This window comes from Microcebus murinus, chromosome 16, assembly GCF_040939455.1.
Source record: "Microcebus murinus isolate Inina chromosome 16, M.murinus_Inina_mat1.0, whole genome shotgun sequence".
In the NCBI taxonomy this organism is placed as follows: Eukaryota; Metazoa; Chordata; class Mammalia; order Primates; family Cheirogaleidae; genus Microcebus; species Microcebus murinus.
The window spans coordinates 57,851,387-57,871,584 of record NC_134119.1 but is presented as its reverse complement, the minus strand read 5'-3'; the positions used below and the strand labels follow the sequence as shown (position 1 = coordinate 57,871,584).

At 51.7% G+C, this 20,198-nt stretch overlaps 1 protein-coding gene across 1 annotated transcript; it reads left to right on the top strand.

Moving 5' to 3' along the window:
* The first annotated feature begins 17,395 nt into the window (after positions 1 to 17,395).
* On the top strand, positions 17,396 to 19,979 carry CEBPA (CCAAT enhancer binding protein alpha). Its single transcript, XM_012775147.2, has one exon. The coding sequence runs from the start codon at positions 17,517 to 17,519 to the stop codon at positions 18,582 to 18,584; it is 1,068 nt and encodes a 355-aa protein (XP_012630601.1). The 5' UTR covers positions 17,396 to 17,516; the 3' UTR covers positions 18,585 to 19,979.
* The last annotated feature ends 219 nt before the right edge of the window (positions 19,980 to 20,198 follow it).

Below are 20,198 nucleotides of genomic sequence, written 5' to 3'. Positions count from 1 at the left end.
CACTCTGTTGCTCAGGCTAGAGTGCCGTGGCATCAGCCTAGCTCACAGCAACCTCAAACTCCTGGGCTCAAGCGATCCTCCTGCCTCAGCCTCCCGAGTAGCTGGGACTACAGGCATGCGCCACCATGCCCGGCTAATTTTTTCTATATATTTTTAGTTGGGCAATTAATTTCTTTCTTTTTTTTTTTTTTTTTTTTTTTTTTTTTTTTTTTTTTAGTAGAGATGGCCTCTTGCTCTTGCTCAGGCTGGTCTCAAACTCCTGAGCTCAAATGATCCTCCGGCCTTGGCCTCCCAGAGTGTTAGGATTACAGGCGTGAGCCACCTCGCCCAGCCTAAAAGATTTTGTAAATGAAAAAAAGGCAAAAGAGAAACATTTGTATGTAGAGATAAAAAACAGAAAACCTAAAATAAGATGGTATGAACCATTTCAAACATATCTCATTGGGGGGAGTGGAAGAGTGAGTTACTAGAACAGCATAATAAAACGTCTGCACAAGATTGTCTTTTTTCACCCCAATTGGAAAGTATTGAGGAACACCTCTAAAGTTCTCTGTATTAATAAATATACCAGTTACTATGGCTGCATAATAAATTTACCCCAACACTTAGTGGCATAGAACCACCATTTATTTTGCTCACGGATTCTCGGGATCAGGAATTGAGACAGGGTGGGAGGGGAGATGTCCTGCCTTTTGCTCCACGATGTTTGAGGCCTTGTTACTTGGAAGACTCAAGAGCCGGGAGTTGGAATCATCCAGAATCATCTGGTCCATGCAGGCGTCTGGTAGCCGGTGTTGGCCGTTGGCCGGGGCCTCCTTTCCTCCCCCTGGAGACGGAGGCTGGGCCTCTCCGTGTGGCCTGGGCTTCCTCACAGCATGGTGGCTGGCTTCCAAGGGCCGGCGTCCCAACAAACACACGGGCCAGCTGGAAGCTGGAAGTCACACAGCATCCGAGCCACGTTCTGTTGGTTAGAAGTGACTCACCAGAGCCAGCTCGTCATAGGGGGGGGGAGGGAACGAGGCTCCAGCTTTCGTGAGTGCAGGGGCAAAGAACCCGTGGACACATTTTAAGTCCGTCATAATGACAAAGTGGAATCCTTTTTGGTAAAACATAAGATGTGCTATACAAACAAATTTTGAAGCTTTAATCCCACACAACAAGACATGATAATACACTAAACAAAGATGATGCGTGGTTGAGGCTGACTTTTAGGGCCGGGCGCCGTGGCTCACACCTGTAATCCTAGCACTCTGGGAGGCTGAGGCAGGAGGATGGCTCAAGGTCATGAGTTCGAGACCAGCCTGAGCAAGAGCGAGACCCCCCGTCTCTACTAAAAATAGAAAGAAATTAATTGGCCAACTAAAAATATATAGAAAAAATTAGCCAGGCATGGTGACACGTGCCTGTAGTCCTAACTACTCGGGAGGCTGAGGCAGGAGGATCGCTTGAGCCCAGGAGTCTGAGGTTGCTGTGAGCTAGGCTGACGCCACAGCACTCACTCTAGCCTGGGCAACAGAGTGAGACTGTGTCTCAAAAAAGAAAAAAAAAAAATACTGACTTTTAACCAATATCAGTGTTAGTGGTATGTTATCAACACACCCTTTGTTAAGTTCTGCAAGCTCCCTTTTTTTCGGCTCTCAGAGCAGGTAAATACATCAGAACTACAACCAAGAAAATCAGCTATTTGCTGTTTACAAGAGATGAGCAAAACAAAATAAAAATAAAAGCCTCTGAAATAAAAGCACATAAAAAAATATACCAGGTATCCTAAGCAAACCATTTAGGGAACTTCATGTTCATTAACCTTATAGGTAATCAGGAAAATAGAAACTAAAACAACAATGAGATATGAGGCAAAAAAAGATTTAACAGTGTTAATAATGTCTATTGTTTGCATGGGTGTAGAGAAAGGTGTACATAGTCACTATTGGTAGGTGTATAAAATCATATAAATCCTTTCTTCAGGACAATTTGCAGTATCTGCTAAATTTTAAACCTGTAACCTCTAACTCAATAATTTCACTACGAGGCATTCAGCCTACATACATCTTTGCTATACGGTACTATGCAGTATTTTTAAAACAGAGGAAGAACTATATATATTTAATAATACAGAAGGATCTCGAAAACACAATGTTAAGTGAAAAAAGCAAGCGGTAGAACAAAACCTAGAGTGCAAACCCTTTTATTTTTAAAGTCACAAAACTAAATCATGTATCTACGTCTTGTTTACTTACGTCCATACCTATACATCACAAAAAAAAAAAATGTGAAGATTTGCACTACACTGATGATTAAACTAACTTCCTTCCAGGACTGCAGCAGAATTAGAAGTTTGGGATAAGGAGGTCATTAAACTTTTTCTTTACTCTACACCTTGCTATAATACTTTAAATTTCTTTAAAATAAAATATACATATATAAGCTTATAATTTAAAAATTAAAAAGAAAATGAACCTTCTTTTCTTGTTTTTGTAATTATTTTGGTAACATCTTTATTGAGATATAATTCCCACCCCATGTAGTTCACCCACGTAAAGTGTACAGTTTAATGATTTTTAGTATATTCAGAGTTGTGCAGCCAGGATCATAATCCATTTGAAAACATTTTCTTCACTCTCACAAAAAGCCATGTACCCTTTGGCTATCACCCATCCCCGAAATTTTTGTCTCCTCCCAGCCCTAATCACTAATTTACTTAACCGTCTCCGCAGATTGGCCTATTCAGACACTTCCTATAAATGCACACATAGAATATGTCATCTTTTGTTACTGGCTTTTGTCCCTTTGCATAATATTTTCAAGGTCCATTAGTGTTGTAGAACATAACAGTACTTTATTCCTTCTTATGGCCAAGGAATATTCCATTGTGTGGATAAACCACATTCTGTTTATTCATTCAGCAGTTGGTGAGCGTTCAGTTTGGTTCCGCCTTTTGGCTATTATAAATAATGCTACCATAAACATTCGTGTACAAACTCTTGTGCGGACATGTTTTCGTTTCTCTTGCGTATACCTAGGCATGAGTCTCTGGGTCGAATGAGAGCTCTGTTTAACTTTTTGAGAAGCTTCCGGGCTGTTCTCCAAAGTGGATGCACCATTTCACATTCCCGGCAGTGTATGCGGGTTTCAATCCCTCCACATCCTCACTAACGCATTTTTTTTTATTATTATTATTGTAGCTGTCATAGTGAGTGTGAAGTGAGTACCTCATTGTATTTATTTCCCCGACGATTAATGAGGTCGAGCACCTTTTCATGTGTTTATTGGTCATTTGTATAACTTGTTTGGAAAAATGTTTATTCACATCCTTTGCCCGTATTTTTTTTTAAGTGGGTTCATTTTATTGTTGAGTTGTAAGAGTTCTTTATATATTCAGGATACCAGGCCCTTATCGGATACATGATGTGCACATATTTTCTCCCACTGAGTGAGTCTTTTCATTTTCGTTTGAAAGTGTCGTTTGAAGCTCAAACATGTTTCACTCTGACGTAGTCCTGATTCTATTGCTTGTGCTTTTGGTGTCATCTCTAAGAAACCATTTTGCCTAATCCAAGGTCATGAAGATTTACCCCTATGTTTTTGTCTAAGAATTTTATAGCTTTTGCTCTTACATTTAGGTCTCTGATCCATTTTGAGTTAATTTTTGTATATGGTGGCAGGCGTCCTCAACCTACGGCCCTCCGGCCACGTGCGGGTGTTTTTGCCCGTTTGTTTTTTTACTTCAAAATAAGATATGTGCTGTGTGCATAGGAATTTGTTCATAGTTTTTTTAAAAACTATACTCCGGCCCTCCAACAGTCTGAGGGACAGGGAACTGGCCCCGTGTTTAAAAAGTTTGAGTACCCCTGGAGAGGTTCAACTTCATTGTTTTGCACATAGACATCCAGTTGTCTCAGCACCATTTGTTGAAGACTCAATGCTTTCCCCTTTGTACCTTGTTGAAAATCAATTTACCATCAATACAGGGATTTATTTCTGGACTCTAAATTCTATTCTACTGATATGTATGTCCAACTTGCGCCAGGACTGCACTCACTGTCTTGATTACTTTTGCTTTGTAGTAAGTTTTGAAATCAGGAAGTGTAAGTCTTCCAAACATTGTTCTTCTTTTTGAGATTGTTTTGGCTAGTCTAAGTCCCTCGAGGGTCATATAAATTTTAGGGTCAGCAGTGTGCCAATTTTTATGAAGAAGCCGATTGAGATCCTGATAGGGCTTGCATTGAGTGAAATGAACTTTTACGACGGTAGAGATTATGTTATTATTTTATGGGAAATGGGAGGAAACCATCATGTCACTAAGTGGTTTCATGAGACCGAACTTGTGGGAGTTAATAGATGTCAGTGCCTGTCATCATCTGGATCCAGAATTGCAAAATTCTCGTCTTCCTTCCTATGTACCTTTCAAAACCACATTTTCTTTCTTCTCCATCTCTGCTGTGCTTTTCCTGGTGTGGGTCCCCAGCACCTCGAGGAGAAGTCAATGCCTCTCTACAAACTTCAAAGGACAGGCCGACTCTCTCGGTCGGTCGGAGCTAAGGCAGCTGTTGACATTAAGTTGAAGCCAGTGCTCATTTGCCATTCTGAAAACTTTAGGGTCCTTAAGGGTTATGCTGAATCTACTCTGCCTGTGCTCTATAAATGGAACGACAAAGTCTGGACGTCAGCACATCCGTTTGTTTACAGCATGGTTTACTGAATATTTTAAGTCCACTGTTGAGACCTACTGCTCAGAAAAAGATTCCTTTCGAAACATTACTCCTCGCTGACAACTCACCTAGTCACCTAAGAGCTCTGCTGGAGACGTACAAGGACATTGATGTTGTTTTCATCTCTGCTAACACAACCGCCATTCTGCAGTCCAGGGATCAAGGAGTAATTAAGTCTTATGATTTAAGAAATACATTTCATAGGGCTATAGCTGCCGTACATAGTGATCTCTCTGATGAATCTGGGCAAAATCAATCGAAAACCTCCGGAAGGCTCCACCATTCTAGTTACCATTAAGAAATTCATATTTCTTTCTTTATTTTTTTGACACATAGTCTAGCTTTGTTGCCCAGGCTACAGTGAGTGCCATGGAGTCAGCCTAGCTGACAGCAACCTCAAACTCCTGGGCTCAAGCAATCCTCCTGCCTCAGCCTCCCGAGTAGCTGGGACTACAGGCATGCACCACCATGCCCGGCTCATTTTTTCTATATATTTTTAGTTGGCCAATTAATTCCTTTCTATTTTTAGTAGAGACGGGGTCTCGCTCTTGCTCAGGCTGGTCTCGAACTCCTGACCTCGAGCAATCGGCCCGCCCCGGCCTCTCACAGTGCTAAGATCACAGGCGTGAGTGAACCACCTCGCCCAGCCAAGAAATTCATATTTCATGGGAAGAGGGGAAAATGTCCATATTAACAGAAGTTTGGCAGAAGTGGATTCTGCTTCTCACGGATGACTTTGAAGGGTTCAAGACTTCAGTGGAGGAGGGAAGTGCAGATGTGGTGGAAATAGCGAGAGAACTAGAATCAGAAGCGGAGCCTGAATTTGTGACTGAATTGCTGGAACCTCATGATCACACTTGAACAGATGAGAGCTTCTCTACATGAGGACAAAATTTGGCTACAAGTAGATAGAATCTACTCCTGGTGAAGATGCTGTGAACATTGTCGGCATGACAACAAAGGATTTAAAACATATAAACATAGCTGGTAAAGCAGTAGCAGGATCTAAGAGGAGTGACTCTAAGCGGAGTGACTTCTTGTCAAAGAAGTTTTGCTGTGGTTAAAATGCCATCAAACAGCATTGCATGTTGCAGAGAAATCTTTCATGAAAGGAAGGGTCCATTGAGGCAGCAGACTTCACTGTTGTTTTCTTTAAGAAATTCCCACAGCCGCCCCACCCAGGAGCCATTAACATCAAGGCAAGACCCTCCACCAGCAAAAAAGATCATAACTTGCTGAAGACTCAGATGATTGTTAGCACTTATCAGCAATAAAGTATTTTTTGGTTAAGTTATATGCATTGTTTTTTAAGACATAATGCTATTGCACACTTAACAGACTACAGTATAAATATAAATTTTATATGCACCTGGAAACCAGACAATTGATGTGATAATTGTTGTGATAATCACTTTTATTTCAGCCGTCTGGAACCAAACCTGCACCATCACTTGGGTACACCTATAGTTGCTTTTTAGATTTTTGTCTGGAGTTTACAGTTGGATACATCATTGGAATTTTCTCGGTTGATTCCAAAGGCGTCTGTGGCCAGAAGAACAAATGGGCAAGAATCCCCGATCTAGTTGCTAAAGGGATTTTGATTTTTATCTCATTTAATAAGGATTTTTTTTTAATTCTCCATATTAGTCTTCTTTTGTTTCCTTGCTGGGAGAGAGAGAGCTAATCCTCAACATCTATCTAAGCGCTATTAATGGGTTATTTTATTTAATCCTCACAACAATTCTAGGGGGAACAAGGCTGTATTATCCCCATTTTACAGATGAGGGAGCTGAACAACAGAGGCTAAGCCACTGAAGGCTAAGCCAAAAAGTCACCGTGCCCGAGTGGCGTCCAGACTGGCCGCTGAACTCCACAGTCTGTTTTCTTTCTTAACCTGGTTGTGAGAAATGGCTTGTAAAGACGGCCAGGTGTTAAGGCCAAGGCCATATAGCTGGAGGGAGAAGGGAGCAGGAGTCACCTGTGACGTCGAACTTGGCCAGGTGCTTGTTAGTCACCCACGTCGGAGGCTTCTCCCAGCCGGGGCATAAACAACAGAACCCAGTCCGACTACACAGAAAAGAACAGTAACAGAGAACGTTAGGAGGCTGGTGGCGTCTTGAGGAAGCCGGAGAATCCCGTCTGGAGGCTGCGCAGCCGGTGACAACGGCCATGGCCACGGTGCCCCAGACCCTGGCTGTCCTCCCCAAAGCAGAACCTAGTGACACCTGCTCCTTTATGTCCCTCTCCGGAAGGTGCTTCCACGGCTCCATCAATGTCCACGCGGTATGCCCACTCCATGTCACTGAGCTGTCGGGCAGATTCCAGGGGGACCAGCTCGTCCTAATGGTAATTGCCCCCAGAAAAGTACGAGAGGCCGGGACAACCCCTTTCTTTCTATGCGACCCGGCTGACGGTTTCCCTTGTTCGGAGGCATGCTCAACTCTGTAAGGGGACACCTTAATGGGAGCATGAGTCATGCTGGTTTTCCTTTAACCGTTATTGCACCTCCACTAAGATTAAAAAAAAAAAAAAAAAAAAAGACCGCATTTGGAATTCGAGCTGGATTTTCCAATCCATTATAATAAAAATTAGGTTCTAAAGACAGATGTTCGTGGAGACTCAGTCTGCTTAGGGCCACCTCCACTTGTTGGTCGAGTAGACAAGGATTCGTATCAAAAGTTCCCCTGGTCCCCGGGAATCCGATTGCGCTGGGATCTGGGCTGCAAGGGGGTTATCTAGCCTAGCCGAAGAAAGGGAGTGTTTGGGGTATGTGCTTTCCGAGTGACCTTTGGACTTTGGGCTGAAAATGGTAGAGACAGAGACAGGACGGGCAAGACCAGTGGGAGAGGTGGCACGGGACAGCGGGGACAGCCGTGCCCTGCCACCGTCCCTCAACTGCTAAATCAACACGGGGAAACTCAACCCCCTGTTTAGGGGGGAAATGGGCTCGTGTTGTATGAAAGACTTTCACTGTCACTGGCTGGTTCATATCTTTTCTCGGGGCGACCAATGAAAGTAAAGTCCTTTCTAGGCTTTTATGGTCCATTTAGTTCTGTTCGACTCTATAAAATCTGAACTAAGCCCTCCTCTCATTATCCTAAGGCCAGTGTTTTCAGGGTGTATACAACAATCACATGCTTTGGAATTTTTGGAGCACTCCCAATTCATTATTATTTAATTGTTGTTTAATTCTTTTATATGTGTTAATGTGCCGTAAAAATGCCTTGCCCATTTGCAAGTCTCCTTATGGTTTCCCTGCTTAGGTGCCCTTCCTGAGCTCTTCTAGATGTGCATAAGCATATATGTAGAACCTCGCATTTTTACATAAATCAAGCATATTTATATACATTTTCTGTACTGTGTGTGCATACACACACACATATCTGTATTTTCCAATTTTCTCTGGCATTATGAGTTCTTTTCATGCTGATTTGCAAAAGTTCCTTATATATTAACAAATGAGCTTTTTACTTTCAAAATAAAGCCTACTTGCTAAATGTAGAATTCAATGTGGATTGATGCCTATAACTATGTCTGATTCTTCATATGAGAAAACTCACAAATCATTCTCAGAGCATGTTTCTGGACTGTTTACTTGGGAAACATGGTCACTGTAAAGCATTTTGAAGTTATTACAAAACCATGCAATCCATTAGGTTCTTACATACTCGTAGAGTAAGTTAAGTGACTCAGAAACATTTCACAGTTTATAAAACTATAAAAAATTATAAAACTACAAAACTAAAGTATTTTGTAGTTTATAAAACTATGAAGATGAGTATATATGAAACTACAAAATAATAAATACATACTCATCTGTTTAAAATGTCCAATACACATAAATATATAAATTTAAAAGTACAAGTTATCCCCCTTCCTGCAAAAGTAGAACCGCTGCTAACAGTTTGGTGTGTAGTTCTCCTAACTTCTATACACACACAAATATATATATTTAAAGTCCTTTTTTTCCTAGAAAAGCGGAAGCTAGCCCTGTTCTGCAGGTTGCCTTTATTTCAGTTAGGGATTTATCCTGGATGTCAGTTCGGTTCTTTAACCTGTAAGTTGACAGTGTATCGCTGCAGACCTTGGCAGGACCTGGTATTGGCTTCCTTTGGGAAAAATCTCGTCCCAACTAATGTGCTAGGATAGATTCGGCCTTTTGAGATCCATAGCTTCAATGCCTCCACGTGGGAGACATTTCACACAGTGTTCGAGGGGCTTAGACTCGGGAGAGTTGAGGATAATCACAAGGAAAGAGGGCTAGATCCCGGCCTTCATGCAGCCAGCCCCTAAACACCCTTAATTCGATTTTTCAAAAGATTTCATTTCCAGGCCGGGCGCGGTGGCTCACGCCTGTAATCCTAGCTCTCTGGGAGGCCGAGCCGGGCGGATCGTTTGAGTTCAGGAGTTCGAAACCAACCTGAGCAAGAGCGAGACCCCGTCTCTACTATAAATAGAAAGAAATTAATTGGCCAACTAATATATACAGAAAAAAATTAGCCGGGCATGGTGGCGCATGCCTGTAGTCCCAGCTACTCGGGAGCCTGAGGCAGTAGGATTGCTTGAGCCCAGGAGTTTGAGGTTGCTGTGAGCTAGGCTGATGCCACGGCACTCACTCTAGCCTGGGCAACAAAGCGAGACTCTGTCTCAAAAAAAAAAAAAAAAAAGATTTCACTTCCTATCTCATGTAGGATTTTTTTTTTTCCCGCCCCCATGTAGGATTTTTTTAAATGATGCACCTTGAGGCATAATAAGTCTTTGAATCAGCGGGGAGGAGAAGTGGTGGGAGCACAGGAGCGGGCTCTCTGAGCAGTGGCAGCTGCAGGTCCACAGGCTGGTGCAGCCCCAACCTGCCCCGTGGCCATTTACCCAGGTGGAGCTGATGTCCGGCCATGTCCAAGAACTAAGTCTGTCTCTCCCGTAGGGCACCTTCCCCGCAGTGCCCTGCAGATAGGGGTGCCCTGGAGCCACGGTGGAGCGAGTCTCTGCGCACCAAGCCTGTGTCCTGGCTGGACTGCATCTCCCCAGACAAAGGAGTCCTTCTTCTTCCATGTGTCTTGCTCAGCCAAGCCCCTGGAGGCCACATCTGCCCGGAGGGGGCCTCTTTCGACTTAGCCCGACGGCGCTGGGCAGACTCCCCACGCCCTGGCTGTCTTGCCTGGAACAGCTTCAACGGGCTCGGGACTGGGTCTGCCTTGGGGACCCCTGGCCCTGGGGCTCAGCTGGGTCTTCTCCTGTAATCTTGGGCGCCACCTTTGAGCAGCTTCTAGGCTTTGGAACAAGCTCAGTTCTAGGAGGGTGGCTGGGTAGCCGTTTTTTCCAATAGAATCCCTTTTGTGTTCATTCAACAAATATTTGAGGCTCTGGGGTAGGCCAAGGCCCGTCCTAGCTCTGGAAATAGGCAGAACAGGACAGACAAGGTCCCTGCCTTTGCGGAGCTGGCATCCTAGCGGGGGGGGGGGGGGGGGGGGGGGAGCCAGATAAGGAACAAGCGACATAAGTAAACAAGACCATTTTTCCAAGAGAGACAGAGCAGCGCTAGGAGGAAAGCAGAATGAATACACAATGGCCAGAGGAGCGAGGGCGGGGGTGGGGAGCGTGCAGTGCGTCCCAGGCAGGAACCTCTCCGGGAAGGTGAGACTCAAGCGTCAGGAAGGAAGGACTGGTGCCAACCTGGGAAGAACGTTCCAGGGAGCGAGAAGAGCAAAGTGCAAGGCCCCGAGGCTGAGGCTGGGAGACGCGGGTGGGGAGAGGCGAGGGCAGACAGAGGCAGAAAGAAAACCATTTGGGCTTTTTTTTTCACAGGCAACGGGTGGTCACAGGAGGGTTTAAGCGGGCAGGGGGCGTGATCGGAGCGCACGTGTGAAGGCCCGGGGGTAAGGAAGGCTGCAGGGACACCAGTCGGAGGCTGTCGAGGAGGCCCAGGCGAGAAAGCTGTGGCCGGAAGCAGGGTGTGGACGGCGGCGTGGAGAGAAGGGGTGAATCCGGGACACCCACGTGGGACTACTGCCAACTGCCACGTCCTGCAGCAGAGGCAGGGCCAGGCGCCACCAACAAGGGTGGGACCAAGGGGGTCACCGCTCTCCTGCTTGCACTGGGGCCTTGCCTGGGGTAGCCCAGTGCCACCCTTAGACTCGGGCTGGGGGGGGGATCGGTGCTGGGCCCCCACGGTAGAGGCCCCCACTCATGCCCTCGTTTGGCTACGCTCCCCGGCTCGGGCCAAGGAATTCCCTGCCCCAACACCCCAGAACCAGCTGTCTGGGCCTCCATGGGCCACTTCACCAGGGCGCACAAGGCCCAAGCGGTGACGAGAGGGAGGGTGTGGCAATTGTCACAGGGTAGAGACAGCATTCGAGCCCCGTGCTGGGAGTCGTCTACACCTGCCTGTCTACACCTGCCTGCCTAAGGACCCTGTGGGTGGGAGGAGGACCCAGGGGAAGGGAAGGGGGGGCCGGGGCGGCTGGCTCTCCCCACCCCACCGCGTTTCAGAGTCAAATTCTAAGCTTAAATCTGGTCTTCTAGGACATTACGGAGACATATTTGTTAAGGCAGGAAGGTAGAACATATTTTATCTAAGGGTATCTTAGTTTGATCAGGAACTTTTAATTTTTTTTTTTTTTTTTAATCTTTCAGTGACTTTTAATATTTAAACAGATGGTCTGGAGGCTGCCTTTTGTACGCAAGCGTGGGGTGAGCCTGCCACCTCCACTCCCTGCATTCTGGATGGGGACTCTGGGGTCCCGCCATTTGCCGAGGAGTTTCCCACCAAAACAGAATAGAAGGCTTTTCCCAATGTGCTGAAATAATAATACTAAGATAACAGATAGAATTTTCTGAAATTTAAATTTGGACTCAATTTTTTTTTTTATTCTTTTTTTTTTTTTTGAGACAGAGTCTCGCTCTGTTGCCCAGGCTAGAGTGAGTGCCCTGGCGTCAGCCTGGCTCACAGCAACCTCAAACTCCTGGGCTCAAGCAATCCTCCTGCCTCAGCCTCCCGAGTAGCTGGGACTACAGGCATGCACCACCATGCCCGGCTAATTTTTTGTATATATATATTTTTAGTTGGTCAATTAATTTATTTCTATTTATAGTAGAGACGGGGTCTCGCTCAGGCCGGTTTCGAACTCCTGACCTCGAGCAATCCGCCCACCTCGGCCTCCCAAAGTGCTAGGATTACAGGCGTGAGCCACCACGCCCGGCCTTGGACTCAATTTTCTTTTTCTAGAATCTTCGGTGCCTGCTCCTGCTCCTCTGTGAACAGAGGCAAGCAACTAAGATAAAGAAAAACAAATGAAATGGCACGCATACTGTATTCATAGTAGGTGAATAGTAAAGAAAACTGGAAACGGCTAATCCTCATGAATTTGACGGTGTGGATTTATTTACAGGCCCGAGTGTTCGTGCTTGTGAGTTTACACGGTGTGCATCCAATACAGTCGTATTTCCCAATGGTCAAATGATTTCTAGCTTATGATGACAGACTAGATTATGCCTAGGAATGTTCTGCAGAGAGTTCCATAATTTCTAGGTGCTTTCCCCTAGAAAACACTGAGAACTTTGGTCTAATACAATACCAGACGCTCAGCAACATTGGTATTATGTTGAAATGAGTTGTTTCATATTTGAAGTTGCTGGGGAAAACAGAACCTCAAGAGTGTGCTTATGGGGAGGCCAGGAGAGCAATGAATACTACAACAAAGTCTTATTTAGTAAGCAAGTGTCTACACTGTGCTAGGAACCGGCCTTGGCACATACAATGCCCCCTAATCCTTCCAGAACCCCTACGATTCTGTAAATTGTACCTACTTCACAGAAAAGAAACCAGAGGTTCAGAGACATTCAGTAACTTGCCCAAGGTCACGCAGCTATCATATGATGAGGTAGGCGTGTCAACGGTCTGAAGAGTCCCCTACACCACTGGGCCCCCTGCTGAGATAGGATGTGTGATCTCATGGCTGATAATGGCTTCTCCAAGAGCCGGGAGTCCATTGATAAGAAACTTTTGGTTAGACTTTGGTTAATTATCCATCGGGTTCCTATGCCGTACCTGTCAATACTGAAGGCGGAAAATGGATTAGCACAAAACTCACTCGAGAACGCATTTGTAATAGATGGGAACTAGTGTTTTTGTTCTGTCTCATTTTAGGAAGGTCTTTGAGAGTATTTTATTGACTCATTGAAACATTTATTCGATTTACTGTGCTAGACACTCATGGCAGCCAGCCAGAGCTCAGCTGTGGCGGAAAAAATCCTAGTTCTGGTCTTTTATCTTATCTCAAACCGTCCTGCCTTGGAATGACCAATCTTACATCCACACTTCAGCTTTAGATAAAGCTAGAAAACTGAATCAGAGGAGTTAGTTCCGTTTCTGCTCTTCAGACTTTGGTTGATTTTCAAGCTTGTGCGTTCATTCGCTCGTGTGCGTTGCATTAGAAAGTCTAAACCGAAGTCAAATAACGTTCCTAGGCTCTGTCTTCTCAAAATGGTCAGAGTTGCAAATGACTCTGGAACCGGGCTTCACCTTCGCTTAGCCAAAAGTCAGGAAAACACCTCCGGAGGCCTCCTGCCCACCCTGTCCCCACCCGGCCTGCTCACAGCCTGGCCTGCCCGCCTGCCCTCCCCGTCTCCACAGTCGTCTCTTCTGAGCACGGGGCATAAAACTGTGAACCTATTTCCAGTCCTGTTGCCGCTTCTCAGCTTTGCAAGAAGTACAGCCTGCATCAGAGCATGCCCCTTCTCTCCCCAGTGGCAAGAGCCGGGCCCCAGGGAGCTGGCCGCGTGGCAGAGCTTGGGGCCCTGAGCCAGCGGCTCCAGTTGCTGGCTCAGCACCTTGGGACGAGGGCAGACTTGAGGACCTCCCTTGGTCCTCTCTGCAAGGATGGCCAAGCTGCCATCAATTAAGAAGGACCTTAAGAGTGGGCAGAGAGGATTTATGAGCTTCTCTTATCACCAGCTTTGTATCGATTGAGCGTCAAGCACAGAGCCACCTTTCTCCCAGGTGATTTCTGCAGCCGGTGCTGGGCAGCCATCCAGTCCATCAAGCTATGGGGCTGCACCTCCCTCACCCCCTGGGCACCTCCCTTGGCTTCACCAGCCCTGGGGGCCCACCCTGACTCCTCAGCCAATTCCTGCTACGGAGCTTAGGCAGCTCCGGGGCGCTCTGCCTCCAGCCCCTAGATTCCCCCTCACTGCTCAGCGTCCGGCCACCCACCCAGAGCCCCACTGCCTGCCCTCCAGACCACCTTCTGCTCATCTCAAGGTGCTCGCAGGCTGCAGAGAAGCTGGACTATGGTAGGTGCATCTTGGCAGCTGCTCCAAGGTCCTCCCCTCCAGCACCACAAAGCAAGCAGGGAGGTGTCCTGGGGTGAGTCCCCTGTGGCCTCCAAGGGACTTGGAGGGGAGCCTCCACTTTTCTGGGCATTACCTATGTCAGGGGCTGGGAACCCCAGCCAGAAGCCAGGCTTTCAGCCCCCAGGTCCTGACACCTTGTTCAAATCTACCCTGCCCTCTGTCCCCACTCTGGGGCCTCAGGTCTCTGTGGTTTCCCACCCGGTCAACAGCCCCTCCGCACCCCTGCCAGAGCAGCGTCTCAGGAAACCAAATGGGACAAGAAAGCTGTCCGGCTAAAAACTGGAGGTCAAAAGCTAGGGAGATAAGGGGTGCTTCTTCACCTGGAGCAGCCTCTGCTGTCAACCCAGCCCCTTCTGCGGGCCCAGCCTTATCTAGCGCCCTCCCCAGCCCGGCCCACACTCCAGCGGGTCAAACAGCTGTCCTCTGTTACTGGAACACGCCATGCACGCACAGCCTCGCCACCTTTGCACCTGTTGTTCCCTCCCCCAGAAAGGCTTTCCTCCTCCCTTGTCCTCCCAGCAAACTCCTGCTCGCTCAAGGCACAGCTCAAAGGTCCCCTCCCGCGTGAAGCCCTCTCTCCCACCCTGCTTTCGTCTGCTCAGGCTGCCAGAACACAGAGCCACAGACTGGGGGCTTAAACAGTACACGTTCATTTTTCGCAGTTCAGGAGCCCATAAGTCTGAGGTCAAGCTGCCAGCCTGGCCAGGTTCAGGTGAGGGCTCTCTTCCCGGCTCACAGACTGCCACCTTCCCGCGGTCTGCTCACACGGCCTTCCTCTCCTATTAAGTCTATCGATCCTACCGAATTAGGACCCCACCCTTAGGACCTCGTTTAACCTTAATTTTTTCCCTAAAAGCCCTGTCTCCAAATACAGCCACATGGGGGTTACGGTTTCAACATACAACTTTTGGAGGGACACAATTCAGCCCATTGCACCTCCCCAAAGCTGACTCCACCTCCTCCAGAGCCCCATGCCCTACCTTGTTCAGGACGGGATGTCCCTTATGGCTTTATCACAGCATATCCATCCTCTATCCTCATTTTGTCTCCCAACACATTTGATGAATGAATGAAGTCCCACCGCCCCACCCCCTCTCTCTGCAGTGTCTCCCCCTCTGCCAAGAGGCCCTTCCTCCCCGCAGACTTCTCTGTGTCCCCCACTGCGCTCTGAGCTCCAAGAAGCAGGGGCCACTTGTCACTCAACCCTGAGCACTCAGCACCTTGCACAGGGCAAGCCTGGGTGGGTGGAGTATGGCTCTGCTGTAGAATCTGTGCCCCCCAACCCCCCCGGGGGTAAGAGCCCATGGGCTGGGAGCCCCACTTTCCTGGCCTTTCTGACCCCTGTGCACTCATCAGACCCTGCCTGGGCAGGGCCTTATTTCCTCGCTGCAGTTCCTTCCGCTCCCAAGAGGCGAAGCTCCTCTCCTTGCGCGGGCCACCGTCAACCCTGCAGATGAAGTCAGCCATCACCTCCCTCCCTCCTCTGTACCTGCCAGGAACAGGACATTTGCAACAGCGTTTCTTTGTCCCTACACGGGGGGCAAAGCCATTCTGTTTAGCACTGCAGAAAAAAATGAAAATCCCTCTGGGTGTTTTTGCATTTCTCTCCGGGTCTCCCCGCACAGGTGCGTCGTGGTGCACTAACGGGCCCCGCATCTGGCTCCGAGAGCAGCTCCCCGGCTCGCGTCAGGGTATGTATTTAACGTATCTGGTTTTCACTCCCTCAGTCCAAAAGCATCAAGCTAAAAATATCTTGTTTATGAGCTCTGGCCTGAAAATGAAGCAGTTGGGCTATTAATCATTGGGAATATGTTGAATAGGAACTTGATTAAAGCGCAGTGCGCATTCCCCCCATGAAGCTCCCGCTCCGCGGAGACCGCAGTGGAAGCTTGGGCCTCCCCAGCGGTATTTTTAGCTGCTCCTCCACGAGGGTCGTGGCGCCTTGCCAGGCTTAGGAAGGCCTCTGTCGCGTGGGGGTCTCGACCTGCGCGGCCCTGCCATCCTCCAAGGCGAGCGCACGTCCAGCTAGCACCCCGGGGGTAGAGGCGGGAAGCCACCTGCGAGCCCACGAGGCGCCATCCGGGCCCAGTTGCCATCCTTTGCCACCCCCCACCCCAACCCCACCTCCGCGCCAGGATTGCGGAGGAGAACGCGAGGGACGCCACGTGGCTGGGAGACGCTCAAGCCCCTTCCGCCTGCAGCGGTGGGAGCGTAAGCAGCGCCGCGCCCCGCGGGCACCCGGGTCTGGCCGCCCCGGCCCGCACGATCCCGGGGACCCAGCGCCCCGCGAACCTCCCGGCAGAGTGCTCCCCGTGGGCGCCCGGACCTGGAGCCCCGGCCCCTCGACACTGGCGCTCCCGCCGGCGGCGCCCACCTGAATGGGGAGTCGAGGGAGAAAGCAGCTTCAGGCGCCGTGGACTGCGGGCCCCTACTGCGGGGTCCCCGTCCGGAGTCAAGCTCGCCCGCGCCCTCCGGTGCGCGCCCCTGCGTCCCGCGCAGCTGGTCCCGGGAGCCCGCCAGTCCCGCGGGGAGACGCGCGGGGTGGCAGCGCCGGCCCCACGCGCCCGGCAACCCTCGCGCTCCAGCCGGAGAAGTAATTAAAAAGAAAGTTTCCAGCCAGGGCGGATCGACCGGGTGCTCCAGGCTCCCGGGCCGCGGCCACCGCCCCGCGGGGTCCTAGCGCCCTGCTCCGCGGAGCCTGGGGGACCCTGGAGGACCCCCAGGCAGAGCGGGGAGAGGTGCTTCTGCACGGAATCGGGGGGCGTGGGGGCGCCTGGAGAGCAGAGACAGAAGACGCAGAGTCATTGCGCTCTGGGCCTGTCCACGCGCGGTGTGCGCGGGGCCACGCGTCGCAAACAACCGCCCCCCCCCCGTCCCGTCCCCAGCTCTGCGCCGCAGCCTTGCAGAGCCGCGGGGCCCGGGCAGGCCCGGTTCGCGCTTTTAAAGCGAGTCCACGCCACAGTAGCTCCGCACCGAGACTCGCCCTCCGCCACCCCTGCGCGGCCTCTGGATGCTCCCGGGGCTCCCCAGCCGTTGGCTGGAAGTGGGTGGTTTGGGGAGGGGGCCCCGCCGCCCACCACGTGTGCGCGGGGGCGACAGCCGGGCCAGGGGCGGAGCTCTGAGCCACCGCCGCGGCTGGGCCTGCGGCGCAGGAGGCAGCGGGCGTTCCGCGCGGCCTGCCCGGCTAGCGCTGCGCTCGGGCCCGGCTCTCCACCCCCTTGCAGGGGCGGGCGCTAAGACCCGGGAGGCGCCGCCCGTGGTCAGAGCGGGCCCGGGCACTAGGGGGCGACGCACCCCGGCATAAAAGCGGGGCCCGCGCGGGCCCGGCCATTCGCGACCCGGAGCTGCGCGGGCGCGGGCGCGGGCGGACCGGGCTCCGGCGGGCGGTGGCAGCAGCGGCCCCGCGCAGGCTGGAGGCCGCCGAGGCTCGCCATGCCGGGAGGACTCTAGCTCCCCATGGAGCCGGCCGACTTCTACGAGGCGGAGCCGCGGCCCCCGATGAGCAGCCACCTCCACAGCGCCCCGCACGCGCCCGGCAGCGCCGCCTTCGGCTTCCCGCGGGGCGCGGGCTCCGCGCAGCCCCCCGCGCCACCTGCCGCCGCGGAGCCGCTGGGCGGCATCTGCGAACACGAGACGTCCATTGACATCAGCGCCTACATCGACCCGGCCGCCTTCAACGACGAGTTCCTGGCCGACCTGTTCCAGCACAGCCGGCAGCAGGAGAAGGCCAAGGCGGCCGCGGGCCCCGCGGGCGGCGGCGGCGGCGACTTCGACTATCCGGGCGCCCCCGCGGGCCCCGGCGGCGCCGTCATGCCCGGCGGGGCGCACGGCCCGGCCCCCGGCTACGGCTGCGCGGCGGGCGGCTACCTGGACGGCAGGCTGGAGCCGCTGTACGAGCGCGTCGGGGCGCCGGCGCTGCGGCCGCTGGTGATCAAGCAGGAGCCCCGCGAGGACGACGAAGCCAAGCAGCTGGCGCTGGCCGGCCTCTTCCCCTACCAGCCGCCGCCGCCGCCGCCGCCGTCGCACGCGCACCCGCCGCCCGCGCACCTGGCCGCGCCTCACCTGCAGTTCCAGATCGCGCACTGCGGCCAGACCACCATGCACCTGCAGCCCGGCCACCCCACGCCGCCGCCCACGCCCGTGCCCAGCCCACACCCAGCGCCCGCGCTCGGCGGCGCCGCCGCCGGCCTGCCCGGCCCGGGCGGCGCGCTCAAGGGGCTGGCCCCGGCGCACCCCGACCTTCGCGCGGGCGGCGGCGCGGGCAAGGCCAAGAAGTCGGTGGATAAGAACAGCAACGAGTACCGGGTGCGGCGCGAGCGCAACAACATCGCGGTGCGCAAGAGCCGCGACAAGGCCAAGCAGCGCAACGTGGAGACGCAGCAGAAGGTGCTGGAGCTGACCAGTGACAATGACCGCCTGCGCAAGCGGGTGGAACAGCTGAGCCGCGAGCTGGACACGCTGAGGGGCATCTTTCGCCAGCTGCCAGAGAGCTCCTTGGTCAAGGCCATGGGCAACTGCGCGTGAGGCGCGCGGCTGCGGGACCGCCCTCCGCCAGCCCCTGGCGTGGACCCGGGGAGTGGTTTTGGGTCGCCGGATCCCGAGGCTCCCCGGGCCGTGCGAGCCAGGACTAGGAGATTCCAGCGCCGCCTGAAAGCCTGGCCTGCTCCGCGAGTCCCCTCCCTTCCTCTGCGCCAGACTCGGTGCGTCTGAGACGAGGGGGTCCGGCAGGGAGCTGGGAGAAACTGGGAAACAGGGGCTGAGCTGGGAGCCCAGCGACTCTAGTATTAAGGAATAACCTCGTGCCTTGGAAATGCAAACTCACTGCTCCGATTCCTACCGAGTAGGGGGAGCAGATATGTGCCTTGTCATTTTATCTGGAGGTTTCTGCCTCTTTCCCAAGACTGCAGCGGGCCCCCAGCAGAGAAGGAGGGGTGCAGGCCCGTGGCAGGAGGGAGGTTCAGGGAGTGAGATCTGGGGGAGCCCGCTGCTCCTCGGCCCCCATTTTTACAGGGGAGGAAACGTAAGAACTTGGGGCTTCCAACCTAAGGTTGTTCCCCTGGTTCTGCACGAAGGCTCCCTAGTTCCTTGCCTCTCCCACCTCCCCCCTGCCTCCAGCCTGCAACAGGGCAGAACTCGCTGACCGGGGGGTCACCAGGTGACCAGTGGGAGCTCCTCGCCCCCAGTCGGACCGGAAAGCTAGGTCACAGGTTAGCTCTACGGACATGTGTTGGAGAGAAGGGTGGTGCCCGGTGGGAGAGGGGAAAGCCAGAGATCTGGTCTTGGGGCAAAGCGGGGTGAAGGGACACAGCCACCAGCCTTGTCCGCACCGTATGTCCCCAGCATTGCCGTGCAAACATGAAGCACAATCAGTCCATCCCGGAGGGACCGGAGCTATGACAAGCTTTCCAAATATTTTGCTTTATCAGCCGATATCAACACTTGTATCTGCCCTCTCTTCGTCCCAGCGGTGCCTTGTGCAATGTGAATGTGCACATCTATGCTAAACCACCATTTTATTTGGTTTTTGTTTTGTTTTGGTTTTGCTCAGATACTTGCCAAAGTGAGACTCATTGCCAGCAGCTGGGGGAAGGGGCTGAGGCTCTCTTGCCCTCTGGTTCTGGGATTGCTTTTGATCCCGGGGGACCAATGAGGTGAGGTGGGCTTCCCCCTTCCCCTCCGCTTTCCCCGGCCGGCCTGCCGTGGCTGTGGGCCTCAACTCCCTCCAGCCCGGGCTGCCCACAGGCCTGTCCCCCAAGAGGCCCTGGCTCCTGGTCTGGAAGGGAGGTGGCCGCCGGCCAACACATCACTGGGGCTGGGAACAGGGAAGGATGGCTTGGTTCTCTCCATCTGGGGAGAATGTACAGTCTCATACTAGATATTTTATGTATTATATCTATAATATAAACATATCAAAGTAAATGTTGGTGTCTTTTTAAAACCAGAAAGAAGCTGCTTCCAAGGTTTTCTGCGGGCCAGGTCACATTTGTAAATAATCACAGCATTTTCCCTGGCCGGGATCCTGACTCTCATTAGCGCTCCCTGCGTCCTGAGCCCCTGCTCCCTTTAAGGGGGTTACTTGCTTTCCCCCAGCAAGACAAATAAATAGCAGGAGGACAGGGCTCCAAGCCGAGAAGGCCC